The sequence below is a fragment of the Phalangium opilio genome, unplaced genomic scaffold (assembly GCF_054372755.1).
Source record: "Phalangium opilio isolate 3A_F unplaced genomic scaffold, DU_Popi_V2 ptg000011l_1, whole genome shotgun sequence".
Classification (NCBI taxonomy): domain Eukaryota; kingdom Metazoa; phylum Arthropoda; class Arachnida; order Opiliones; family Phalangiidae; genus Phalangium; species Phalangium opilio.
In genome coordinates, this window is record NW_028324147.1 from 621,355 (window position 1) to 645,416 (window position 24,062).

Sequence of the window (24,062 nt, forward strand, 5' to 3'; positions counted from 1 at the left end):
TTATTATAATTGCAGAAATTGAATTTCCGAGTTCGGCCAACGTCTATTACGCCATAAACCTAAATTACGAGCTAAATTTCGTTTTAAAACCGAAACAACCGGCGCAAAACAACAACGATTCTACGCCCAATCTGAGTCGAAAAAAGGGTAAATTGGGAACGAATGTTCCACTGGTTAAAAGATTTCTTAGTTCGGGTAGCAATAGCGCCTCTAATTCTTCCGTCAGCACAATGACCAGTTCAACGTCAGCGGTCACGTAGGGATAGGGACGTCGCCATTTTAATTAAGAGTAACTATAATAATATTTAAAGTAAACCAAACTTCGAGAGCTTTCTTTTGTCGTCTTCGTATAGAAGAAAGGGAAATTTTTTAACGATTAGAAATCGAACAAACAAACAAACGTAGCTGTTAATTTAATTATGGTACAAACAATCCTTGTTTTTTTTTTAATTTTAGGCAATATTTTTCCCCCCCAATTTTTACAAACTTAGCTATACCTATTTTTACAATCCGCGTAATAATTAATTACCATAGGATCCCAATGGTGAAATAATCGAAAAGTGTCCCTTCTTAGGTTGCAATTAACCCTAAAAACGCGTTTTACAAGCGACTAAGCAGAGGGGACCCGTGTTTTAAAATGTAATAGTGTAAGATAAGGGTTTTTACAAAACAAAAGGCGCTTTCTCGTATTTTTCTACTAAGAAGAGATTTAATATTAATTTTTTAAGCAATAGTTAATTATTCACACACGCCCCGCCCCCTTTAATCGTTAATTAGTGTGATATATAGTGGAGAAGTAATTAATTAAGCTTTAAGGGATGCTAGAATGATTGATCAAGGGTCGCGGGGTTGAACAATTCATTCGTTAAAAGGTTCACAATATGTAATTAATTTTTAAACCCCCCCTCCCCTTTTCTCGTTTATACATAATTTTAATTAGAATTAATTATAAAATAATAATCCCCAATTCCCGTTGATTGATTAATTAATTAATTGTAAATAATAGTTCTATATTTTGTAATATATTTTACGTAAATAAGTTAAGGCAATATTTTATTTAAAAAAAAGATTTTGAATTTATCATTCGTTTATTATAAGTTTATATAAAAGCTAATTAATAAATAAATAAATAAGTTACTCTCCCCCCCGTTTAAAATTAACGCTAATTAGTGGTTAATTGATTTAATTATAACTATTGATTGATTGGCAATTATGTTATTGTTATTCTTTTGCCCCGTTAACGATGTTTCAAATACCTTTCTTTATCTTTATTAAAAAAAAATTCTGTACAGTTTGAAACAACAACAACAACAATTTGTTTATTTGTTTGCATCATTTTATTTTCCATCATATTTCTTTCTTAACAAATTTAACACGAAGAAACAACCCCCAATTAAGGTTCTCACGCCTTCGACTAACAATTGAAACAACCCAAGGAACCCACCCACCCGGAAGTAGTGTAGCTTCTCTAAAACACTCATTAAAATCTTTATTATTTCTTTCAGAGGTTAATTAAAGTTTAATTTTTATTATTATCAAAAAGAATTAATTAATACTTCATGGAAGTAACATTATTATAATTAACATTTTATTTTTTAATTCTCTCTCGCTCTGAAAAAAACACCGTTTTAAGTTAACCCACCCATCTATCTCTCATTTTCGTATTCTACAATATTATTTAATTTTCTTTTTACAATCGGGAGACTAAAGAACTATATTAAGACCCAATAGTCTTTGAGTACCTTAGGAGGAGATTAGGTTTTTTTTTTGTTTTTACAATAAGCCTCCCATAGACTATAAAACATCATTAACTAAACTATTCGGGAAAATTATATAATATAAAGTCAGGTTAGGTTATTAATTAACTTCAGGAACTGAAAAGGGTTTTAACTTTTAAGATCTAAGGATGAGGGAAAGTGTAACTAACGTAGGTCCGTAATTAAGGCCAATAAGATATCTTAAAGCGGGCGGCAACTGGCCATAATTAACTATAATAATAATTAACGAAACAAAATTAATCGTCCGTATACAGCGAGCGAGCGAAAAATGTTCCGGTAGAAAATATATTTACGATGATGATGAAATGTTTTCCCATTTTTTCCTTCTTAAGATCATTAATTAATTAATTATTTTTAATTTAATTTTATATATAATTTACTTATCTCTCTCTCTCTCTCTCAATCTATTATGTAACGAAATTTGATTATTTTTGATTGTAATTTAGCATTAATTAATTTACATTTTCGCTGAGGCGACGAGGGGGGGGGGGAATTCTTTCTAATTTTTATAGATGGGTAATAAGTGAGCTTCCGAATTGTAGATGTATTTTTCAACGGAAAAGGCGTTTTGATTGTCACTGAAAAGCATGAACAAGTATTTTAAGACTTCCGCCAAGAAAAAGCTTTCCATCATGTCCTTGGGTTTTTTCATGGCCGCGTTACGCACGTCCCCGATCGAAGTGTAACCGTCCTCCACCTTGGTATGCTTTTCAAAAGCCTGGAAGATTTTCCAACCCCATTCTTGATACGTTCTGTTGTTGGTCAGATGGTACAAGTACCACAGAGACTCTATCGTCTCCGGACGTAGTAAATTATGAGCGTCGTTTGACTGAAACGAAATAGGTTAACAATTAAGACTGTTCCGTGGAAGAAACGACTCTAAGAGGCGGCGGGGGCTTACTTTAATTATAATATCGCTATTGGAATGGGGTTGTAAGTTAAAATGAGCTATTTCGGGACTTAAAAACGTCTCTGTCGTCTCGTACATCTTATAACACGTTTCCATTAATTGAATGGCCAGTTGTAAATGCCAGTCTGGAAGGCCGTAATGATGTCCCAGAGCTAAAGTCCCCGGTAGATAGCAAACTAAATGGTCCTAAAAACGTTAAAAACTCCATTAACTAACTTTATAACCATTGAGTCGTCACGTCTTCGATCTTATAATACCATTTTGGGACTAAAACTTCGTCCACTCAACAATTCTCCGACAAAGACCAAGTTGTTGGGTTGGGATTTTTTGACTAGTAGATGCATCATGCCCTTGACCGCCTCGAGGTAGTCGTCTCGAAGCCAGTCTATCGTCCGGCCGCTTTGCACCCATTGTTTCAGTAAATATTCGTAGTAACTATCGGCTCTGGCTCCCAACGTTAAGGTAGAAGTCGTCCGAAAACGGCCCGTTTCCGCGTTGATAAACATCGGGACCAAACCCTCTTTTTTGGCTTGGGAATGGATATGTTCCGAAACCCTGAACGCCGTTGTCTAAATTGGGATACACGACACCCGCCTTTAGATTCGGACACGCTAAAAAAGGTAATCGATAAATATACTTCGTATTTATCGTCGCCGGTGACGCGACTCAAGTCTCGGAATTCCAACTGAATGGTGGAGACTTCCGAGACCGAGCTGTCTTGTCCCCAGGATGGGGCGTGCGCGTGTTCCGTCTTTAAATTGACGTCAGAGTATGGAATTCCCGACGTTGTTTTGAAACCAGGAAGAAGGCGATTCCCCAAATCGATCTATTCATTCATTCAAGGACACTTAACCGTTAAGTTACTTAAAATTTTTAATTTCGCGTCTCGAGTAAATTATTTACGGCTTTCTTTAGAAATATTTGCTCGTGGCTTAAATGGAAAATGCTTAGCAATCCACCCAATATTCTTATCGTAGTTTCAAAAACATTCACGTCTTTGTTGTGATCAAAGTTAAGTTTTTCTTCAATCCACCTTTTACTCTCTTCGTATTCTGCGTTCATCAAATTTTAAGTTAGATTTCGAGGTTTTTAACCTAATTAGTACGTCTATTAATTAACCTTCGTTTAAACCCAATATATACATAGTGTCGATAGAATCAACTATCGTTAAACCAAGACCAAACCAATCTTGGTACGTCTTGCTTATTGGTTTTAAATGATCGTGACCCCAGGCGTATTTTTTGTAACCCGTCCACGCGTGTTTGAAGGCATTTACGACGGCTTGCTGCCTTTCGTTTGTTGGCCCTTCAAAACAAGCGAATCAAGTTTATGTAAGATAAACATTAATGTTAAGGGGGTTAGGGGGGATTACCAGTTTGAATAAATTTATCCAAAAAGGGTTCTAAAACTTTCTTTCCATCCAACCGATGAGCCATTTGATAATTTGGCATTGGCTCTTCCTTGGTCTCGGATGGGCTGACCACCTCGAGTGGTTTTTGAACTTGTTGAGGAATGCTTGATTTTAGTTTATTCGCAATTAGGGCGCTGGCTTTACTTTCTAAAATTTTGGCTGGTGGGCTTTTCTTTTCTCCCATGGGGAATGTGTCGGACATCCAGGGGAATACGACCAAAAACGTAAAAATAAAGAAAACGGCGAAAATTCCAATGTAAAACCTTTGGAGGCGCGATCGCTGTTTCCACCACTGCATCATTGTCATAGGGATTAGGGTGAATTTTAAGAGCGTAACTACAGATTAGGCTTAAATTAATTTACCCTCCATAAACTCGGAGATCTTTTCACTGATATAACTCCGTTTGACGCTTGAATTCGCGATTTTAAAGAGGAATGGGGCAACCCTTGCTCCAAGTCCTCCAAACCCGATTGAAATTGTCTATTCATACTTTTAAAGATAAAAACAAAACTTTTGGGAAGGGGCGCGATATCACGATCCTTTCATCCTTTTAAATGGCTAATTTGAGAGACTTTATCGAGGGATAAAATACATAATTAATTGGACAAGTGATTGACGGACGCGTATACCGTATCAATCGCCATGGACGTTTTTTAGCTCCGGTCACCGCGTGACTCGGCAAGTGCAGAGATGGCGCGCGCTTCTTTCGCGCGCCTTTTCAAACTCTTGGCCGATTGGGTTTTTCTAAAATTAAAGGAAATCACCGGATTGTTGACGCGTACCACCAAAATGTCTTCGGAAAAGGATTCAACGCCGTTAAATTCTCCGAAAATATCCAAATATTTGTACAAGTAGGCTCAAATGTGACCCCCACCCGCCCGAGTGACAATTTTCTTAAGGCTGACTTTTGTAGGCAAGTACTGGACAAAGTCATCGCGAAACAAGGATTTCGCTTTGTCAAATTCATGGCTAGTGGTGAAAACGGCGCCGTGGCTGAAATGGTCAACACGTATTTAAGGGAACCAATTGCCGTCAAAGTGGAACCTTTTCGAGATCAAGTCGTCATTCAAAGTTGGCTAAAGATTAAACATCCCAATGTTCTGCCATTGATTGCCGTTATTCCCATTGAGGGGGAAACTGATGACGATTCTGAGACGGAAGAAGACGAGTTAAATTTTAATTGGACTGCTTATATCATGCCATTATATTCCGGCACACTGGACTGTAAAATATCATCTTCCGACTTCAGAAACAGTAGCCATTCTTTGCAGCAAACTAGTAGTTGGCTTTGGGACATTCTGAACGCTTTACATTACCTCCACCGGAAGAATCTGTACCATTTGGACTTGAAACCCAACAATGTTCTGTTGGGACGACACGGTGAAGCCATCTTGGCCGACTTCACCTACTTGAACAATCGAAACGAGGTGGATATCAAGAGTATCGGCTGTCCCATTGTCCTTCAGCCGCCCGAGTCTCTCTTGGGAAATGAGAAATCAGTGTTACGGTCCGATAAAGTAGATGTTTGGTGTCTCGGAATGCTCTTAGGTGACATACTGACCGCGGGACGGTTAGACTTAGTATTTGAAATGGATGACTTATCGTCGACTGTATCGAGTCGTGGTGATGGGTGTCTGGCGTCCTCTGAATTTGTTGAAAGAAGACAAGAAAGTTTGAAGATTTTAAAAAGTACTCGGCGTCTAAAAGCCGTCATCGAACAAATGCTCCCCTTTGCTTTATTGGATAGTGATACTGTTAGTGGATTCTCAAAACTGTTTGAGACCATTTTGAGAAAAGATCCAGAGGAAAGGCCATCAACTGATGAACTTATTCGACAACCATTTGTCTTATTTTCCCAACCTGAAAATTTGATCAAATTCACTTCCAGTAAATTTTTAGGTTTGCCAACGGACATCGCTAGGCAGTGTAGCTTACACTGGTGGGAAACCGACGATTTGGATAATAATTAATTACATTCTTCAAACATGTTCCGAGAAGCTTTTTAAATTTCCCTCGATTATCTTTAGCTTTTGATTGGTCAAAACGCAAAATTGCATTTTGAAGCAGACGAAATTTGTACACCTGGAAGTCGGTCGCCTGAGTGGTTTTCACGCGTTTGACACCCGTGTTTCTTATAATTATAAGTTAATTCGCCATTAAAATTTACCAGTTTATACTAAAAATATTGTGTTTTGTGTTAATTACGCTATTGGAATACCGTTTATGGCAGTTTTACTTGGAATGACTGTCTGAAAGAAGCTGTAACGTCTAACATCGAAACCGTGAGTCCAAGGCTTAAAGAAAGTGTCAAATTTAAAGGGGGTGTGTTGGCCTGGGTGTTTTGCGGGAAAGCGCATTTTTTCACGTTTTCCACAACTAAAGACTAAAGAATCAATCTAAAATAATATCAGATAACATTATCTCTTAAAATGGAAAACGTTAGTAAAGAAACCCCAAATTTAACGCGTAAATTCGGCTCAACTTCAACTGTCGGTAATGACCCTCAAAGTCTCTCTGTAGACCTCGACATTGAAGAGGTATACGGTTAATTTCGCCGGTATTCATCCCTCGATATATAAGCTTAAAAGTTTAAACTTTATAGTTAGATGATAAAGAATACGATCTCCCTCCTGTGGGGACTCCACCCACTTTGGAAAGCATTTTAAACGAGGTCAGATTAGATATTATGAAAGGATGCTAGGCGAAAAGGTCTCATAGGTTTGCTTTAAAAATAAATAGCCCGATGATTTATCGCTAAGCGAAGAGGATCTGCAAGACATTCAACCACCGTTTGATTTCTTCCAAGACTCTGGGGAAACGACTTCCGTGGGAAGTTCAGAGTCATTTGGTAGAAGATCAGATAACAGGTGATTATTTTCTAATCTACCGATAAGAGTTGGGTAAATAGGCGTGGCATTTAAATATTAATGGAGGAGTCGGAGCAAGTAATCTGGGGTCCGATCGCGCGCTTCAAGTAACCTTAAAACCATAAAGGTACCGTTTGAAAGATCACTGTTAAATTCGGAAAAATTCGATCTTAGATCGGGTAGAAGAAGCCCAGTTGGTTCATTTTCGGGGGCTTCAGCGACTACGCATGGCTCTTTACTCAGACACGTTATATTGCGAGGCGTTTCGTCTCAACTCCAATCGGCCGCTGATAGGGTTCAAGCGGGGAAGCCAACTTCTATGGCTGTTTCATCACTCATCGCTATTGGAACCTCCAAAGGAATGGTCTTAGTTTTTGGTGAATACCTAGTGGCTTGTTCCTGTAAAGAGTTTAACTGAAAAATGTTGTCGAAACGTTGTAGATGCGGAGCAAGTTTTAAAATGGTGTTTGGGGGGACGGGAATACGGGGAATCTTACGGAGCTGTTTCGGCAATTACTTTTAACGGAGATAGTTCAAGATTACTCTGCGGTTATGCCAGGGGTCAGGTATTGAAAACCACCCTCTATTCTCGCTTACGAAAGTAGTTAATTATTTATCAATTAGCTTACGATGTGGGATGTTAACAATGGGAAACTTCTAAGACTGATTTTAGACGCCCATCCGCCAGAAACTACCATTTTACACGTTAAGGTGCGTAGGTTTTAAAGATTCGCTGGCGTGTGGTTGGGACTTAAGTACTTTTCCATAGTTCACCGATGACCCGGCGCTTGCTCTCTGTAGCGATAGCGGAGGATCGGTATTTGAACTAAATTTCAGACGCGTCATGGGAACGAGAACTTGCGAATCTCGTTGCATATTTTCAGGAAGGTACAACAGTTAGACCTTTTCTGAATTTCGGAAATTGAATTAAAATCAATTTAATCTTTTACATTAAAAGTCGCGGAGAAGTTTGTACTTTGGAACCTCTTCGAATGTCCCCTCATTTCCGAGAACATAGCAGCCAAGACGTCTGCCTTTTAGCTTTGGGAACGGTGACCAAAGTAATCGTGGTCACCGTCAGACCATTCTTGAGAGTTTGGTTCACGCATCAATTAAAAGTTAATAGCCTATTTAATTCGGTTCGTTAAAATGAACGCCAGCGACAATAGTTTTCGTTTGTTTCGTCTTTAGGCTGATAAAGATACTTTGCCTTTACTTTGTTGGCAATTTGTCGTGATTCAAGTGTCTTCTTCGACCCGAGTCATCGACCCGGTCTTAGCCTTTGGTCGACAAAATACCATTTATTTTTATCAAGTCACTTTTGCCACCGCCGAAAAGATTACTTTCATTCCGTTACAAAAGATGCGGGTCAACCATTTGGTTCAAAATTTCGCGGTAAAATTATTAAGGCCTGTTTCTGATCTAAAAGGAATCTACAGTGGGTTGTATATTTAATTTAGTGGTTGAATACCAGAACTATCGTGACGTTAGACACGTCCGAACATCTTCACGTTATAGACGTTAAATCTGACGAAGAACTCGAGGTTTTCGAAGCCGGTGACGCGCAATTAGTTTATGGAACGAGTCATTTCAAGGGGTTAGCTACTGGGGGAAACGTCAGCAAGGCCATGGTAGGCTCGATTCGAGTTCATTCGTTGTCCGCCTTCCTGAATTTCGTGCATTTCAGGCGGCCGCTGGTGAAAGAGCTTGTTACTATTCCGTGGCGTCTTTCGGTTCGCAACTATTACTTCTCGGCGTCAAATCCGTCCACGTTTTAACTCTACGTACGTGGATCGAGAGATTGGATCTCCTAGCCAAACAAAAGATGTATCCGGAAGCCCTGTCTTTGGCCTTGTCCTTCTACGAGGATAACGCCAAAGCCGTCACGGGAATCTCGGGTAAAAGACCTCAAAGGCAACAATTAGTCTCGGCCAAAATGAGCGAGCTTTTGGAAGCGTACGTTGACGTCATTATGACGCGATTGTGCCCCGAACGAGGCCGAGTCGAACATTTAATTTCGCATTACCGCGAAACTGTTCCTAGAGTCGTTCATTTTTGTTTGGCAATCCGTAAAAGGTAAACTAAACGGAACAGTTCCATTTAGGATCAGTAATAGAGTTACAGTATCGAAAACCAATTTGCCAGGGATTTCTTATTCGGAAAAGCTTACGAAAAACTAAGCTCGGATCCTTTAGCCAAAGCGGTTTATTTGGAAAGTTTAGAGAGTCACATCCTGGACGATAAACTTCCGGCCTTGACGCCTCCGATCGCCCAAGCCTTCGTTCAACATTACAGTCAATACCCGAACAAATTCGACGCCCTAGAAGCGTGTCTCGTCAGACTGGACGTGGCCTGCTTAGATTTGCACCAAGTTTTGACGCTCTGCCGTCAACACGGCCTTTACGACGCCTTTCTTTACGTCCATAATCGAGCCATGTTGGATTACGTCTCACCCATGGAGGACTTGTTCGAAATATTGCGAGAGGAAGTCGAAAAGGGGAAACAACTGACGGACGATCGCGTCAAATTGGGCAATAAACTCTTGGTATACATTAGTTGCTGTCTGGCCGGACGCGGATATCCTTTGGGACATATCCCGGATGAACTCTTGACCAAAGTCAAGACCGAAGTATTTCAATGCGTCACGAAACTCCGCGGTAGCAAATCTGACACGACGGTCTATCCCTACTTGAAAACCTTACTTCATTTCGATACTCGAGAGTTTTTGAACGTTTTAGCGATTGCCTTTGAGGAAGACGAGTTCAAAACCGAATCTGGGTTTGTTAAAATTAACTTAACAGAAATCTTTAAAAATCTTCGTTAACTTAAACGTCTTCTCGTATCTTAATTAGTATGGCCATGAAACAACGCTTGGTCGATATTCTTTTACAAATTATGGTTGTTAGCGAAGGATTCTCCGTAAGATATTTCTTAGGTTTCACTTAGTGTAGGCCTAATTGTTATTAGGGGTAATCTGTCCCCCCCCCCCCACGTTTAGCCCTCGGCAGTTGGAGCCCTGTTTACGTTCCTGGCTCGTCAAATGGCCAAAAGAGACGATTCCATCATCGTCAATCGGATGTTATTCGAGCAGGTTCTCGAATATCTGACCAATCCCGATGACGAGACCAGGAAAGAAGAGAGACAACAGGTGCTCATGGAACTTCTTCAAGCCGGAGCCGGACTCCTGGAAGTTAATGAAGAAAGATTAATGGGTTTAGCCGAGAAAGCTAAATTGTACGTTAAGAAAGATAACCTTATTTAATCCCCCCCCCCTTCGAGTTTTGATTAATTAATTAATTACGCAATTAATTAGTTATCGCGTCTGCGAGTATTTATACGAAAAGCATCACCAGTATGATAAGATTTTAACGTGCTATCTTCAAGACCCCGCCAGAAAAGTTAGTTAATTGAGTTTAAATTGAAAGGACTGGCGCTAAAGTCCGTCCTTGAACTTCGTCCTTTTTAGCTTCAGGTCTTTTATTACGTCGACCGTTGCCTGGGAGGCGACGAATTAAATTCCAAAGAAAAAACGGCCATTGAAATTCAAGTTTTGGAAAGTATCGAGGAATTTGTGGAAATTGATAATCGGCAAACGGCACAAATCCTGATTGATTTTTTCCCGAAGAATCTAAACGATTTCGCCGATGCCTTAGCCAACAATCAAGCCTTATTGTATCAATTACTTCAAGGCATTTTTGGACATCAAAGTAGATCCAGGAGCGCCGGGGGAGGCGATAATAACTCTCGGACGGGGTCCGCGTCTCCGGGTTACAATGACGCGCAACTTCAACAAACTTACATCGAACTAATGTGTCAGTATGACCCCGATAAAGTTGCCGATTTTATCAGCACTTCCGACGGTTATCGGCTGCAAGAAACGCTCGAGGTTCGGCAATTCAAATCACCTCGAAATTGAAGTTTCGAGCGACATTTTCATTTGGCGTTTTTCTAGATTTGCGAGAAATATAAAATCAGGGATGGTATGATGTATTTATTGGAGAAGGCCGGAAATATTCACGGAGCGTTTGAAATGATTCACGAGGATCTCCAGTTGACCTTAAAGGATGTCGCCACCCAAATCGAGAATACGAGTTCAAAATCAAAGGCGGAAGTTGACGAAAGTCACGAATTGAATCTATGGAAGAGAGTGAACGAGAAATTGACAGCCGCCATTGAACTGTGTCAAAGGAACACGGGAAGAATGGATATTGCCGAAAGAGAAGTACGGAGGTCGTCTTTAGACCCTTGACCAGGTAGTGGTCTAATAATTGTCATTGCAGTCTCTTTGGTTTCCGTTATTGGAGGCCGTCCTCGAACCTCAAGTACATTTCAAAGTAAATGAAAACTCCGAACATTATTTGGAGAAATTTAAAGAAATGACCAGGAAGTTGCTTAATAATATGATGGGATACGTCGCCTTGCCCTCTGTCTTGCAGAAAATGATGACCGTGAGTTTATCGCTTGACCCCCTCCTAAAACGCCGAACGGTACTATAACCTTGACCCGTATTTGAATTAGAACCCCGCATTTAGTTCCGGTAAATTGGGGGAAATCCGGGAAATGATTATGGCCATGTTGGAGACGTATAATTACGAAAAGGTAATTAACCTTGGCGCGAATAGAGTTGTCGAGTAATTCGGAAAAAAAATGGGTTGAGAGGCTCGTTTGGTTTCGTTTTAGACGCTTCTGGACACGGTGGCCAATCTCCTCCAGTCGGACGTCTATAATCAACTGAACCAGCTATGTCACGTGGCCAACAAGGGCGTTCCGTGTCACGGCGTTCATTGTAGTTTATGCCGGAAACTTTTAATCAGCGACGGGAGTCAAGTGGTGGCGTTTCAGTGCGGTCACGGCTTTCATACCACCTGTTTGGACGGCGCCAAGAAACCCTCGTCGGCGGCGGTGGTCGACGTCACGGGAACGACGACGGCCACTCCTCGCAATTATTACTGTTACAAATGCCAATCAATCGGAAGGCGAATGTTTGAGAATAAGTTTTTCGAACATCGAATCGCGCAACACGGCGAACATCTTTTGCAGCAAACGACAGCCGCCTCGGATAGTAGACCTTCCAGTAAACCACCATCTTCCACCACCACCAGTGGAGGTGGTGGTTCCAAGTCCCTAAAAACGGGTTTAGACGCTCAACAAATACACGCGCTCGATTTGTTATTGAAGAATCAAGGAAATCCATCGAGGGTAAGTTGACAGTCAACGTTTCCTTTTTTGAAGGCATTTAGGGTAGGGTTGGGGGACTCAAGGGGGGACACGGATTTATTTGCCCTAAAAACGCCAAGTCCTTATCTGACGTATATAAAGCCTTCTATAGAGCAAAAACATTTTCTGGGAACGCACCTTCACCTTCCCCTCTGGTTTCCTTCCAATATCACACCTAGTTGTTATAACCCAGTATGGTAGTTACGATCTTTCCCTTTTATATCGTGAAAGACCAAATTCCTTCTCTTTTCTTCGGACCCACCCGTTTATAGAATATTTTGACCACCCATCAAGTAAGCTGAAAGGGTTTGGGATGGAAGGGAGCGGGTCTTTTTCTCCATAAATACGCCATTACTTTTCCCTCCCAGTCTATTTGGGCCCAAAAGGGGAGAGTGGAGGATGAAAAATGAACAAAGGACAGTATTGAATCCTGCCCCTCTGTTGGCGCCCCGGGGGTCGAAAATTTAACTGTCTTCATAGACACCCGTAGTACAAAGCTTTGCTTTACCCAGTAGCTTTTAAATTCCCCTGAGTTCTTTATATTCCGAGTCTTGTGACATTCCAAAGTAAACTGCGTTGTTAAAAAACAAGTTTCAAATGTTTATTGCAGCTGTTAATTCTGCAAGAGCTCTTAGCCACTCGTAATGACGACCCCAAACGTCACCCTCAAAAAGGTCATGGTGGTGGTGGCGGTGGTCGTTTACGTCAGGCTTCCGTCTTATCTAGAGAGGATTTCCAGTTGCGCCTTTCACCCTCTAAAAGACTACAGTCTGTATGTAAAAATTCAGAGTTCTAACCGCCGTTTCCTAAACGTACAAAACATTAATTAATATATATATATATATATTTTCCAATTAATTATAATTAAGAGTAAGTTAAGTTGATTAAAATCAAAGTTGAGCCAAAAAGTGAATTTTTATTATATAGTAAAAATAGTACACATGCTAAAGTAAAAATATCTCATTTGTTTTTCGTTCGTTTCTTACGCAAGCTAAAAAATATTTTTAACCAAACTAATATTGGTTTAATTTCTCCTAAATACTGATTTTTTTTATTAATTATCTTTGGCCAGTCTTTATTAATTATTCTTTTTTGGCTTTTATTACAATTTCTCGCGTGAAACAAAGGGCCTTATTGCAAAAATTCCCTTTAGAATTAATTTCCCATTAACAAATTTAATTTTATACCCAGAATTCATCGCGCGCCTTCCTAATTACTAATTACTTTATTAATTAACGAGGTAATTTTTCTTTTTATTACTTCAGATTTTTTAATTTCATTTCAAAATGGAAGCTTCGTAGATTTGATTTCTTTCTAAATTTATTTCATATCTAAGATTAATTTTTTTTTTTAATTTCTACCCAATTTCAAATATTTGACCTATTTTATGCCTATATTATTTTTGCTCCAAATGCTCGCGTATCAAGACAAAGTAACTTCAAAAAAATTAAGTATTTAAAATGGTACCGTTAAGTAAATTCAAAGCTATAGGGAGTGGGCAAAGGGGTGAAAATATCAACCATTAAACTCTGTAAAGTTTGCCGCCATTTTGGTGGTGGTGGTGGAAAGGGGAGGAGCCTACACCCCTCTGGCCTCTCTCTATACTAACTACATCGTGGTGGTTATATGACGAAATAGAAATTGGTGCCTTGAAAAAAGTAATTGGTATAAACTAGCCTATTTTTCCGAGTATTTCAAATATATTATATCAATTGAATTAACATTAAAAAAAAAATAGACCAGCGCTGACTAATGATTGGACCCCCTATAAATCCCTCCCCCTTATTCTAAAATGACTCTAGGCAGGCGCGCTGAAGTTTGCAATGCAAAAGCGAAGAGTTTCAAAATGCTAATCGCTTTTAATTGGCTTGGTAATTTCCGTTGACCTAATTATAATATATCACTTTTGTTTTTTTAGCGCTGGCTATCCCCCGATTTTAATAATACTTTTATTCGGAGTTAATTCTAAGTTAGTTAATTATAGGAGGAGACTAGCAGGTAGCTACCCAACTGGCCGGCACCCATTGAGGATCCAAGGATAATTGGCGAATGGCTAAACACAGCTGATGGAAAGCGCGCGGCAAGTTATCGTTAACGATAACCGTGTCAAACATGTGACTATAAAGGTTTTCCATCTTTTGGCTGAAGTAGATAATGTCGTGGAATTCTTCTTCCTAAAGAAAAAACCCTTTATATTCCCAAATCCCCGACTTATCCGGGTTAAGTAGGAAGCCCACATACCGTAAATCCGCGGGAACTGGATTCGTCAAAGGTTGACTTGGCGTTGGCTTCTTTTCTAGTTATAATCAAGTCCTCCAGGGACGGAGGTTTAACAAATACTACAAAGGCTTTCAGTTCCGGAGTTCGCAGTTTTTTAAGCGCCTGAAAAAAGACCAAGAACAAACGATCAGAACGCCCCAAGGACGTGCGTAAGAATCAATTCCGACTTAAGTACTTGAGGATGAGGCGTCATGACGCAAATATAACCCGCGTTGACGATGGATCTGACGGTTTCGATACTGGTCCCGTAAAGATGTCCTCGATACTCTCCGTATTCTACGAATTGTCCCATTCGCACCTCTTCTTCCATCAAAGCGCGTGGCACGAAGAAATACTCTTGGCCTTCAATCTCCCAGGGTTTTTTGGGACGACTGGTATGAGGAACCGGGGTTTGATAGATATCGGGGTCTATAGCTACCAATCTGCTTTTCAATTCGTTTCGACCGACACCGGGCGGACCTAACGGGGGTTACAAAAGGACTTAGTCTGTGTCCCGCCGACGATGTCCCCGTTGTTCTATACTAACCAATCAAAATAATTGGCCGATGTAGACCCGGCCTGGGATACAGTTTAGCTACCTCTTCGTACGTCGATATTTCTTCCCTGTCGAAATCTATTAAATTCAAGTTCAATTACTCTCCATTGTGAGGGGGCGACTCGCCTTTGCTCGTATCAATAGGGATTTACCGTCATTTTCTTTAATATCGTACATAATCTTCTTAATCTTGCGACCTTTCAAGTGTTTGGGTGAACCGCAAATGGACGTCGTTTCTTCTTGGATGGTATTTTTGCGAGCGGCGGCGGCCAATCTCCTTTCGATCAGTCTTCTGCCCGGAATTAAGCCGGCTCGGCAGTTCCGTTCTCCTTCTTTCCTGGCTTGCCACCAATCGGGATCTTCTTGTTCGACTAGATGAAGAATATCGCCTTTTTTGAAGGACAATCCAGCTTCTTTGCACGGAATATCTTCGTCGGTGGAGGGATCGTAATTGAAATGAGCTCGCACTCGGACGCGGCTCTCGCGGGCTGGAAGACCGTCTTCTACCGGGACTAGTTTGAACGTGATGGCGCCGTCCGTACTTTGCTGTCGGAATTAATCTTTCAAAGTAAGGCCAGGCTCCACCGCCGCGTTGGCGATCGTACAACTATTTCTTACCTGCTACGAGATTATTTAGAAACAAAAGGTAAGAAAGGTGGCGGCGCGTTCTTAATTGGTCTATTAATAATTTACCAATATCCTAACGACTTCAAAGGGGGCTTTTCCTTTGACGGAGACGCCGTTAACCTCGTGAACTTCGTCCCCGACGTGTATTAGACCGCTTCTATCGGCCGCGCCTCCGTGCATAATTCGCGCTATGACTATCGTTCCCGTCGCTTCGTTAAACCTTATCGTCGCCCCCTAAATTTACACGCGTTTTTTATGCTCAATAAAGAGAAGATAAGGTAAAATACTAAATGTAAGGTTTAGTGACCAGGGGCTCGTTGCTTTTAACGAGTTGGACTATCTTTATCGTTTCCTCGTCTTCGTCGTCCTCTTCCGCGTCATAAGGCGCTTCCGGAAGGACGGGAATATATTCTCGTCTAGCTATAACGTCGTGAGCCTCTAGAAGAGTCTAAATAATGCCAGGATAGTAGCTTAGCACCTAACTTTCAACAAAGGCGGGCGTTTTATTAACCTGAAAATGGCCAGAATTTAATATATCGCATAGTTCTTGGGCTTCCGCGCTAATCTCATCCTTCTTTTTCACGATTTGTATCGCCTGATAATGAATTATGATATTATAATAATATCAAAGAGTTGGCGGGGGAGGGGCAAGCTTTCATGGCATTGCGGTGGTAAAGGAGATACGCGCCATGCAATTTTTTTATTCAAACAAATTCATTTGGAAGCGCTACGACTAATTAATAATTATTTTACACTCCTTTAAACACCAAATATTTTGAAAGCATTTTATTTTTTTGTGGATTTTATTTATTACTTCTTGCACTAAACCGCAAGCATTGTGACTAGCAATTTGCGCCATATTGCGGGTGGAAACGACATTGTGTACCTAAAAATAAAGTATTACGAGGAGAGAAATTACCTGTTAATTTCCGTAAAAGATAAATTTAAAATTATCAAAAATAAAATGATAAATAAAAATAAACATCAAAATTTAACAACAAAAAAAATGATATTATTCAAAAACACTTTAATTGAAAAAATTCTATAAAAAAGTTTTTTCCTAACAAATAATAGTGCTCTGAAAGAACGATCTTGGAGTAACTGACGGAGGAATTGCTGGTCATCTTCGCTGCTATCCACTTTTTGGCAGATTTGTTCGAGTGTCGATAGCAGCTGTTCCAGCACTAAATAAGTTTGAGACTCCTTAGTTAGCCAGGTGTGAAGATATATTGGCCAAATTTACTTGAATCGGTGGAATTGCTTCTCGCTGAGCCAACAGCCATATTCATAACATTAAAGCATATTTAATTCCAAAGTCCTCTTTAACGAACACGGAACACCTATTGCATCTAGAGAAAATTATGGATTTAGGATCATTTTACATACATTACTCGACAAACGAATGCATTTATGGTACAATTCCGTATTATACTCGAAGGAAACGAATCTCAAAAATGTGCCAAATAATCCTTTGATTTGTAAACAAACAGAACACGCGGGTTTAAAATGTCAAAAATTCCCTCCTCTACCTCCCCACCCCTTAAATTTTAACCAAGGCTTAACGTATTTCGTTGGATTAGCGGGAAAATTGTATCACTAGCTTTAATCGATACTTATTTTTCATTGTATGGCATTATTTCGCAGTCTATAAATTATGAATATAAAAATTTTATCATTAATTACCTCTAATTAATTCCGGTTTATCTTAGGAAATAGAAGCAGACGAGAAGAAGAAGAAGACCGGGGAAGCCATTTTTCTAGTTTCTTACGTCACTCGACCGTTTTGACGTAACGTTTTTCCAGATTTGTTTTTTGAATTAGGAGTTTATTATCGAATTTGTAATTAAACTAATTCGTTTTATTAGATTATAGGATTAAAATTTTAGTTTAGAGGCATTTTTGAGGGCGTAAATAGTTTTGTTCGAGGAGAAATTTTATTAGTCGAACGGAGCCCCGTATGAAAAATGGCGTTCGAGTTGTCTGTCGCCGACCATTCGCACAAATGTATTTAAAAAGTGCGAATTTAAGAATTTTGTTTTGAGTTAATTAATATTAAACAAACAAAATCATTTTCATGGTAATGCATGCGAGGAAACACTTAAGGCTCGATGGGTTAGTTTGCGTCATGCGAAAATCTTGGAAAAAATCCCATAGTGTCATTGCCAGATCATAGCCCTAGGCCCAGTTTCCCCCATCTCTCCCTCTCTCTCTATTCCTCAGTAATAATATCATTTTGAATATAAATTGAATATGTTAATTAAAATACCCCAGTCCTAGGCTTAAATTAATGAAAACTCAACGTTTTATAAACTTTATAATATAAATAGCGGCAGTTTCTTCCCTCAATCGCGAAGATTTTCAAAATAAGAGAGTTCTGAAGTAGTTACCGTTTCTTTCCACAGGTACTTTGATAGGAACCAAACCCATTCCTACGAGGTGAGAGTTTACCTCTTTTAATTAAATTTAACTTTGAGAGTTAACAGATTTGACGAAGAATTCAACTCCGGATTCTCTTTTGACTATGTAGTCACAGTGTCCTCTTGGAACACGGTATCCGTAGTGTATTGGCTTCATTAACATGAAGTCGGCAGTTTTTAGGTTCATGTTCAAATGAGGTGAACACTATAGACGCTTTAAATGTCTCTGGTGCTTAAGTGTAGAAGATTTATTGGTTATTTTGTGAATTTGATGATGGTTTGTTGAAATTATACCAGAAGGGACCTTGGCTATGGTATTGGTTAAGCTACAAGTGTAAAGATACATTCTGTCAGTAAAATTTACGGGGGTTTAGTAACGTTACGTTATATTTTCGCTATAAGTCGCGAATTGGGTGGTAGATAATGAAAAACTGAGAAGGAAACACTTGTCCATTGCTCAGAATTCTGGTGGGAAGTACTCCAAGTCTCCCTTTGGTGAAAGTTGTAACGATAAGTCCCCTGCTGGGGAGAACGCGGGGTCGATGGCCGCAGCCATGGACAGTCCCGACAACAGTCGGCGGCCGAGCCCTCGTTACCCGCACAAGGCCTCTTACGCGCAGCGTCTCAAGGAGAGGGACCATCACCACGAAGTCAAGTCACCCATGTCGAAGGAAAGAAGCAATCGGTCTCGCGACCATTCCCATCATCATTCTTCGTCGCAGCATCACTCGCAGCAACAGTCCAATTCTACTCCCGGCGGTTCCTCTTCATCCAGAAAACAAAGTAGCTCTAGTACCTCAGAAACTTCGACCAGTAACTATGCCAGAAGTAATCATGACAGGAGTCACGCCACCGCCACTGCCGCCGAGGTGAAAATGGTCCGTATTACACCCCCCTTCCCCTATTTTAGTCGAGTCCAAAAAGTTGGGTTTTGTCTAAATGCGTGTCGGGGCTCAATAGGAACCTGAAAAGGAGCGCAAGGGCCAAGTTGGCGACTGGTCGGAACACGTTAGTTCTTCGGGAAAGAAGTATTATTATAATTGTCGCACTGAAGTCTCGCAATGGGAGAAACCACGCGAATGGGTGGAATATGAGAAGTGAGATGTTATTTCGCTTTTGGGGGTAGGGTGGGTTTAGGGACTGGTAACTGACAATGTCTTTGAAGGGTTCACGGAATCAACAAATCGGCGGAAATTCCAAACAAGTCAAAAGATAAAAATTCGAGCGCGACACCCAATAAAAGCTCGGAAAGACATTCCAACAGTAATTCTTCTAGATCTTTGGTCAACGCCTCTTCCCGAACTTCTCAGCAGCAGCAGCAGCACCACCATCAACAACAGCAGCAGCAGCAACAACACTCGAGTAGTAGTCATCCTCAAAGAGGGAGCCACAGTCACACCCACAGACACGAACGGAGCCATCAAACCTCCTCAAATAGGTAGTAATATCTCGAGAGTAGGAAGGCGGCGGTACATCTTGACGCGTGGGGGGTCTTTGTTGTCGCTTAGGTCTCGCGGGAATGATCAACGCAACGCTGATCAGGCTTCCTCGGCGTCTTCTTCTTCTTCCAACTCTTCAAATTCTTCAAACTCTTCAGCCAGCGCGATCAGGGCGAGTGCGGGCACTGCCAGAAATAGTGGCCGAAGAGAGGATAGTAAAGGCGTCTCGCGTAGCGGCGACGCGCCCTCGGAAATCTCCTCCGAGAAATCCTCGGAATCCAGACTGAATGATCAAGGGACGGCTAGTCGGCAGGAAAGCGCCACTAATCATCATTCTAATTACCATTCGCATCATCATAATAGCGGAGGCGCTTCCTCCAACAAGAGATCTATCGCTAGAAAAGGTACCTGGCGATGTCCCCTCACCTCCCGTCCAGTCGTCTCGCGATAATAATACTCTCATCTTTAATTCGTTTCATCAGATTCTTCGCAAGACATGGACATCTCCCCCGATTCTAGTTTCGCGACGGACAACCACAATTTTTCTTCAGGTGGTCGCGAAACGCCTCGATCTCATCAGTATCATCAACAGCATCTTTCCTCGCAACAACAGCAAACGCCCTTGAGTGGTTCCTCTTCGACACCGGGTCGCGGCTCCAAGAGTGGCAATGGCAGTTTTTACCAGAGTGGCTCCGCCGCCAGTACCACGCCCAATCAGGGTGGGGCGGCCTCTTCGACGCCTTCTTCTCTCAACAACTCGGCTGTCAATCCTCAGTTGCTTTCTCCTTCCCAAGTGACTCTGGCCAATTTACCCAGGTTGATTTCTCAGTTGACGGGCACGCGTGGATTACCCAATCTCTCTGAAATGTCTCAACAGGAAGGTAAGCCCGCGTACCTTACCTTAGTGTAGTCGATCGTCTTTAATTTTTTGCCTTCTCGATGCGGCGTACTTGTTTTCATTTGTGTACTTGCTGACACTTAAGTAAAAGTCAGAGGCTATTTTTGCACTATCTGCCTACATTTGGAGATAAGTTATTGTTTGTCCCCACGTTGTTTCTCGCAAAGACACTGACGAGGGAATAAAAAATACGTTGACAGAAAGGGGAACCGCGTTTTCAGAGACAGAGAGTCTTCGTTCACGACACCCTTTCATCTTTTCATTCCCTTGTCGGTACCTTTTTAGCCGGAGAATGTCAAGCTGTTAAAAGGACCCGAAATGCGATAACCGTTCATATTTTTCTAGAGGGGTGGGTGACCACTGCACATAACGTTAAGTTATCCTTTGTTGGCTTTGTCACCCCCGTAATGTTTTTTATTTTATTTTCGTATTAACTTTCCCTCCGCCATCTAATCCTCGCGTGTCCCTTAGGGATTTAAAGGATTAGCTTTCCCTCTTTGGGCCAGAATCGAGGTCCGTTTGATCATTCAGTGGTCACGGCCCTTGTAAGATCTATTGACTTTGGCTGGCGTTTAAGGTACCTTTGGCCGTCCTCGAACGGTACTTTAACCGTTGTCGTCCACCGGCGTCAATAGTCGAGGGCGCTATCTGCCAAATCGTGACAGGCAGTGTAAAAATACCCGGCCGGATGATAAAACCACACTGGCAAAATGTCCTAATCTAAATTCTTTCCCAATTATTTTATCGCACGCAGCCTTACAAACTGTACAGCAAGCTTTGCAGCTCACTAAACAACTTGGTTAGTCTCAAATTTAATACGTTAACGGTTTATTTTTCGAATCATTCTCGTAATGGGGGAATAAGAAGCAACCCGAACGAACACCCCCTCCATCCCCTGGATTAGAAAACCTTAAAAATATACTTTGTGGTTCAAGACTCGGATGCCACCCACCTAAGTCGCTTCCCAGAATGCTTTAAAACCCTCGGGGATGGGATGAAGAAAAATTGGGAACGGAATCAAATAGGCTTCTTTATTCTTCTTTAGGATCTGAGGGTGGTCGAATGGATTCGAGCGCTCGAGGGAACGCTGGCTGTTTATCTCCGTCTTCTGATTTTCATTCTCATTCTTCCCGGTAAAAATACCATTAATTTCCGCGCGAACAAAGACGCGAGATTCCCTTAAGTTTTTCTTAACAATGTTCAACCCCTTGTACGGTGATTAGGCAAACGAGTCCAGCATCAAGCGCGGGAAGCCCGACCAGCGTCAGCGTGACGGTTAATAGTAATTCTTCAAACGTCACGACGTCAGTGGCGGCGGCGATGGCGGCAGCGGCGGCCGCCGCCAATTCCGGAGGTTCTTTAAACTCTTCTGTCTCTTTAAAACCATCCACTCCTTCTCTAACACCTTCTTTAGCCAATTATTACCGAGAGGATCTTGTCACGCACGTTACTGGCTGGCAAGCCGACCACGCCGAGAGACAAGTACGTTTCTTTAGAAGGTGGTCGGGCTTAAGACATTTAGGGACGTCGTCATTGACTTTTTGTTTGTTATTTCTCAGGCGAGTCGTTATAGCGAAGAAGCTCATAATATAGGTAGTCTTAATTGTACTAGAGTTTCTGCCGAGCTTAAAATGGCTCGTTCTTTGGTGCGTTTGGCTGAAATACAAGCGACCCTTCAAGAGCAAAGGTTCGTCGCGCCACGCCACTCGCCGCTCCTTGACCAATATTTAATCCTCTTTATTGTGCGTTTTCATTAAAGGATATTGTTCCTGAGACAACAAGTGAAGGAGTTAGAGGCCAAAACTAATTGTCGCCAAAACTCTTTCATGATGGACTCATAGTTACTAAAAAAACAAGTTTAATAAAAATGCAAAAAAAAAAAATTGAAAAACAAACTCAAAAACAAGAAACTTGGGAAAACTTTCGCGGTGTAGTGTGATTGATAGGGGAAATTTAAAACAATTTATTACGAAATGAAATATTTCTTGACACGGAACAAAGAAACAAAACGGGGAAACGCAAAAGTGGTATATTAAAAATACAATATGCAAATTGGTGTCGAAAGAAAAAAAAGGGTTACGCAAATGCTCAAATGTTAATGGACATTTTAAAGAAGAAAAAGCTGCTACACCAAAATAGGAAATGTAAGTTTCTCACCATTTTCATTAACTTTTTATTTTTTTAAGTCGGAATTCATTTTCGCGACACGCGGTTTAATCGCCCCCCCTTCCCCCCCCCCCCCAAATTATTTGTTTTTAGCAGAATTTTATGGGTTATTTTTTTAAATTGTGAATATGCAGTGAAAAGGTTTTAAATCCAATCAAATTACGGACCTTAATTAATTATTATAATTATTATTAATTTTAAGAGCGCGGACGCGGAATTAACGTTAGCTCAAATATGCAAATAGCAAATGAAACTTATATTTCGGTTCGGTTTACTTTTAAACTCTAAAATCAAATTTTAAGATTAGAAAACTTTTATTTTATTTCACGAATTTTATTTTTCTTTTAGAAAAAAAAAATACGTTAAAAAACGCAAAATATGATCGTAAAAACATCAAAACGTGTTAAGAAATCCATCGCGGATTTATTTCCTTGATCAGGCGGGCTTCAAAATGAAAGACAAAATATTTAAAAAATAAATATTAAGTTTTTGTTGCGCTACAAAAACACATGCGGTGCCTCCGGAAAAACAAACAAACAAACTAATAGTTCCCTTCTTACGCCAGTCAAGAGTAAACAAAAAAAGAGTTTTAGAAATTAAAGACAAACAATGAATTAAAATATAGTAAATTCAAATAAATAAATAAACTGTGCAGAATAATTGACACTTTGGAACGTGTATTTTATTAACCAAATAGCCGCTGTAATGCAAAAATGAAATTTTTATTGCCACGGCGCTTCATGCAGTGTGTTTTTGCAATTGTTAACCCCCAATAAGAAAAATCGTATATTTATTAAATCAGAAAATAATAAAAGCTCCACGGGTAAAACTATTTTATTCGAGCGAATTCGTACGCACGGGCCGTTACGTTTCCTTCATTTTCCGCCGTTAACAGTTGATATCTGGCTCCAAATTTATGGCGTAGCGTCGTTTGAGCCAACCGCTGTCGGGTGACGACGAAACAAACCTAGGTTAAATGTTTAGAAATGTTATTTGTTCCCGTAACTAAAATAAAACCTTAAGGAAAAATGGCTATTTTGGTAAAATTAGGAAGGTATTTCGTTGTTTTATACTTTAAAACTCACGCCCCTGTCTGCTTAATCATGAAATGGACTGATTGAATGAATAATTTCTCGTTTAGCCATTTGATTGGCTAAGACTTTATTGTACAGAATAAAATAAACAAAACTGCATGATCAGGATTATAAAAAATTCAAAAACAAATAAAAGAAACAGTTTTATAATAATTATTATATAATAGTTTATATAACTGTAAATCTAGGATAATTATACAAACGACCCTTATCGGTGCCACTTTGTAAATAGACTTGGCATTAGGAATTTTTTTTTTTTTTATTTATTCAGTTTATTCTACCCGCCCCCTTTTAATATTGAGGCATCCTCGATAAACTGTATATTTTTGGTCAGTCAGTAAAAATAAAAAATAATGAGAAATAATTGTTGTCTTCGATTAATTCGAGTATAAACTAAGCCTTGGCTTAGATAGTTTATCGAC

At 40.3% G+C, this 24,062-nt stretch overlaps 5 protein-coding genes across 14 annotated transcripts in view; 3 read left to right on the forward strand and 2 right to left on the reverse strand.

The window, feature by feature from the left end:
• The window catches only part of LOC149709659 (ral guanine nucleotide dissociation stimulator-like 1), a 63,186-nt gene extending 39,182 nt beyond the window's left edge, over window positions 1-24,004 (forward strand). Inside the window, exons 1-13 of one of the 9 annotated variants that reach the window (XR_016375965.1) lie at window positions 17,561-17,738; window positions 18,029-18,062; window positions 18,505-18,921; window positions 19,004-19,140; window positions 19,209-19,481; window positions 19,552-19,886; window positions 19,965-20,363; window positions 21,135-21,179; window positions 21,426-21,513; window positions 21,604-21,862; window positions 21,940-22,067; window positions 22,140-22,524; window positions 22,895-24,004. Coding sequence is in view for 8 of the 9 variants with exons in the window: in XM_089856865.1 (XP_089712991.1) it covers window positions 17,701-17,738; window positions 18,029-18,062; window positions 18,505-18,921; window positions 19,004-19,140; window positions 19,209-19,481; window positions 19,552-19,886; window positions 19,965-20,363; window positions 21,135-21,179; window positions 21,426-21,513; window positions 21,604-21,862; window positions 21,940-22,067; window positions 22,140-22,221 (2,235 nt within the window). In the remaining variant the exon portion in view is untranslated. The other 8 variants (XM_089856915.1, XM_089856906.1, XM_089856865.1 and 5 more) reach the window with 8 other exon arrangements.
• alpha-Man-Ib (alpha-Mannosidase class I b) lies at window positions 1,315-4,725 on the reverse strand. Its single transcript, XM_089856963.1, has 8 exons — window positions 4,463-4,725; window positions 4,061-4,391; window positions 3,808-3,993; window positions 3,592-3,740; window positions 3,326-3,514; window positions 2,946-3,257; window positions 2,680-2,874; window positions 1,315-2,607 (listed from the first exon to the last, which is right to left on the reverse strand). Exons 1-8 carry the CDS (start codon window positions 4,586-4,588, stop codon window positions 2,278-2,280), a joined length of 1,818 nt encoding a protein of 605 aa, XP_089713089.1. The 5' UTR covers window positions 4,589-4,725; the 3' UTR covers window positions 1,315-2,277.
• Window positions 4,791-6,283, forward strand: LOC149709666 (putative cyclin-dependent kinase 10). Its single transcript, XM_089857074.1, has 2 exons — window positions 4,791-4,951; window positions 5,014-6,283. Exons 1-2 carry the CDS (start codon window positions 4,791-4,793, stop codon window positions 6,068-6,070), a joined length of 1,218 nt encoding a protein of 405 aa, XP_089713200.1. The 3' UTR covers window positions 6,071-6,283.
• On the forward strand, window positions 6,096-13,407 carry Vps8 (vacuolar protein sorting 8). The gene is made up of 21 exons (XM_089856828.1): window positions 6,096-6,637; window positions 6,703-6,771; window positions 6,840-6,967; window positions 7,142-7,344; window positions 7,409-7,533; window positions 7,592-7,678; window positions 7,737-7,855; window positions 7,926-8,085; window positions 8,159-8,362; window positions 8,428-8,598; window positions 8,655-9,043; window positions 9,113-9,745; window positions 9,820-9,886; window positions 9,966-10,201; window positions 10,281-10,365; window positions 10,434-10,853; window positions 10,920-11,189; window positions 11,248-11,415; window positions 11,486-11,566; window positions 11,648-12,166; window positions 12,795-13,407. The coding sequence occupies exons 1-21, from the start codon at window positions 6,530-6,532 to the stop codon at window positions 12,978-12,980; spliced, it is 4,428 nt and encodes a 1,475-aa protein (XP_089712954.1). The 5' UTR covers window positions 6,096-6,529; the 3' UTR covers window positions 12,981-13,407.
• metro (membrane palmitoylated protein 7-like protein metro) lies at window positions 13,081-17,454 on the reverse strand. Of its 2 annotated transcripts, none has more exons than XM_089856989.1 (12): window positions 17,310-17,454; window positions 16,870-16,975; window positions 16,692-16,810; window positions 16,441-16,512; window positions 16,138-16,221; window positions 15,934-16,074; window positions 15,693-15,860; window positions 15,152-15,545; window positions 14,991-15,077; window positions 14,640-14,923; window positions 14,426-14,566; window positions 13,081-14,358 (listed from the first exon to the last, which is right to left on the reverse strand). In XM_089856989.1, the coding sequence occupies exons 2-12, from the start codon at window positions 16,913-16,915 to the stop codon at window positions 14,176-14,178; spliced, it is 1,719 nt and encodes a 572-aa protein (XP_089713115.1). In that variant the 5' UTR covers window positions 16,916-16,975; window positions 17,310-17,454; the 3' UTR covers window positions 13,081-14,175. The 2 variants fall into 2 exon arrangements, with proteins under 2 accessions (XP_089713115.1, XP_089713108.1); XM_089856982.1 differs by having other exon boundaries at window positions 15,152-15,548; window positions 17,310-17,453.
• Window positions 24,005-24,062: the final 58 nt, after the last annotated feature.

Coding starts and splice junctions, on each gene's coding strand:
- alpha-Man-Ib (XM_089856963.1), bottom strand. CDS start 4,588: ATGAATAGACAATTTCAATCGGGTTTGGAGGACTTGGAGCAAGGGTTG. Junction 4,392..4,462: donor GATCTCCGAGTTTATGGAGG/GTAAATTAATTT, acceptor ACAATGATGCAG/TGGTGGAAACAGCGATCGCG. Junction 3,741..3,807: donor TATATTGGGTTTAAACGAAG/GTTAATTAATAG, acceptor TGATGAACGCAG/AATACGAAGAGAGTAAAAGG.
- LOC149709666 (XM_089857074.1), top strand. CDS start 4,791: ATGGCGCGCGCTTCTTTCGCGCGCCTTTTCAAACTCTTGGCCGATTGG. Junction 4,952..5,013: donor ATATCCAAATATTTGTACAA/GTAGGCTCAAAT, acceptor TGACTTTTGTAG/GCAAGTACTGGACAAAGTCA.
- Vps8 (XM_089856828.1), top strand. CDS start 6,530: ATGGAAAACGTTAGTAAAGAAACCCCAAATTTAACGCGTAAATTCGGC. Junction 6,772..6,839: donor TGGAAAGCATTTTAAACGAG/GTCAGATTAGAT, acceptor AAAAATAAATAG/CCCGATGATTTATCGCTAAG. Junction 11,567..11,647: donor AGACGTATAATTACGAAAAG/GTAATTAACCTT, acceptor GTTTCGTTTTAG/ACGCTTCTGGACACGGTGGC.
- metro (XM_089856982.1), bottom strand. CDS start 16,915: ATGAATATGGCTGTTGGCTCAGCGAGAAGCAATTCCACCGATTCAA. Junction 16,222..16,440: donor CTTGCGGTTTAGTGCAAGAA/GTAATAAATAAA, acceptor ATTCATTATCAG/GCGATACAAATCGTGAAAAA. Junction 14,359..14,425: donor CCAGTTCCCGCGGATTTACG/GTATGTGGGCTT, acceptor TTTTTTCTTTAG/GAAGAAGAATTCCACGACAT.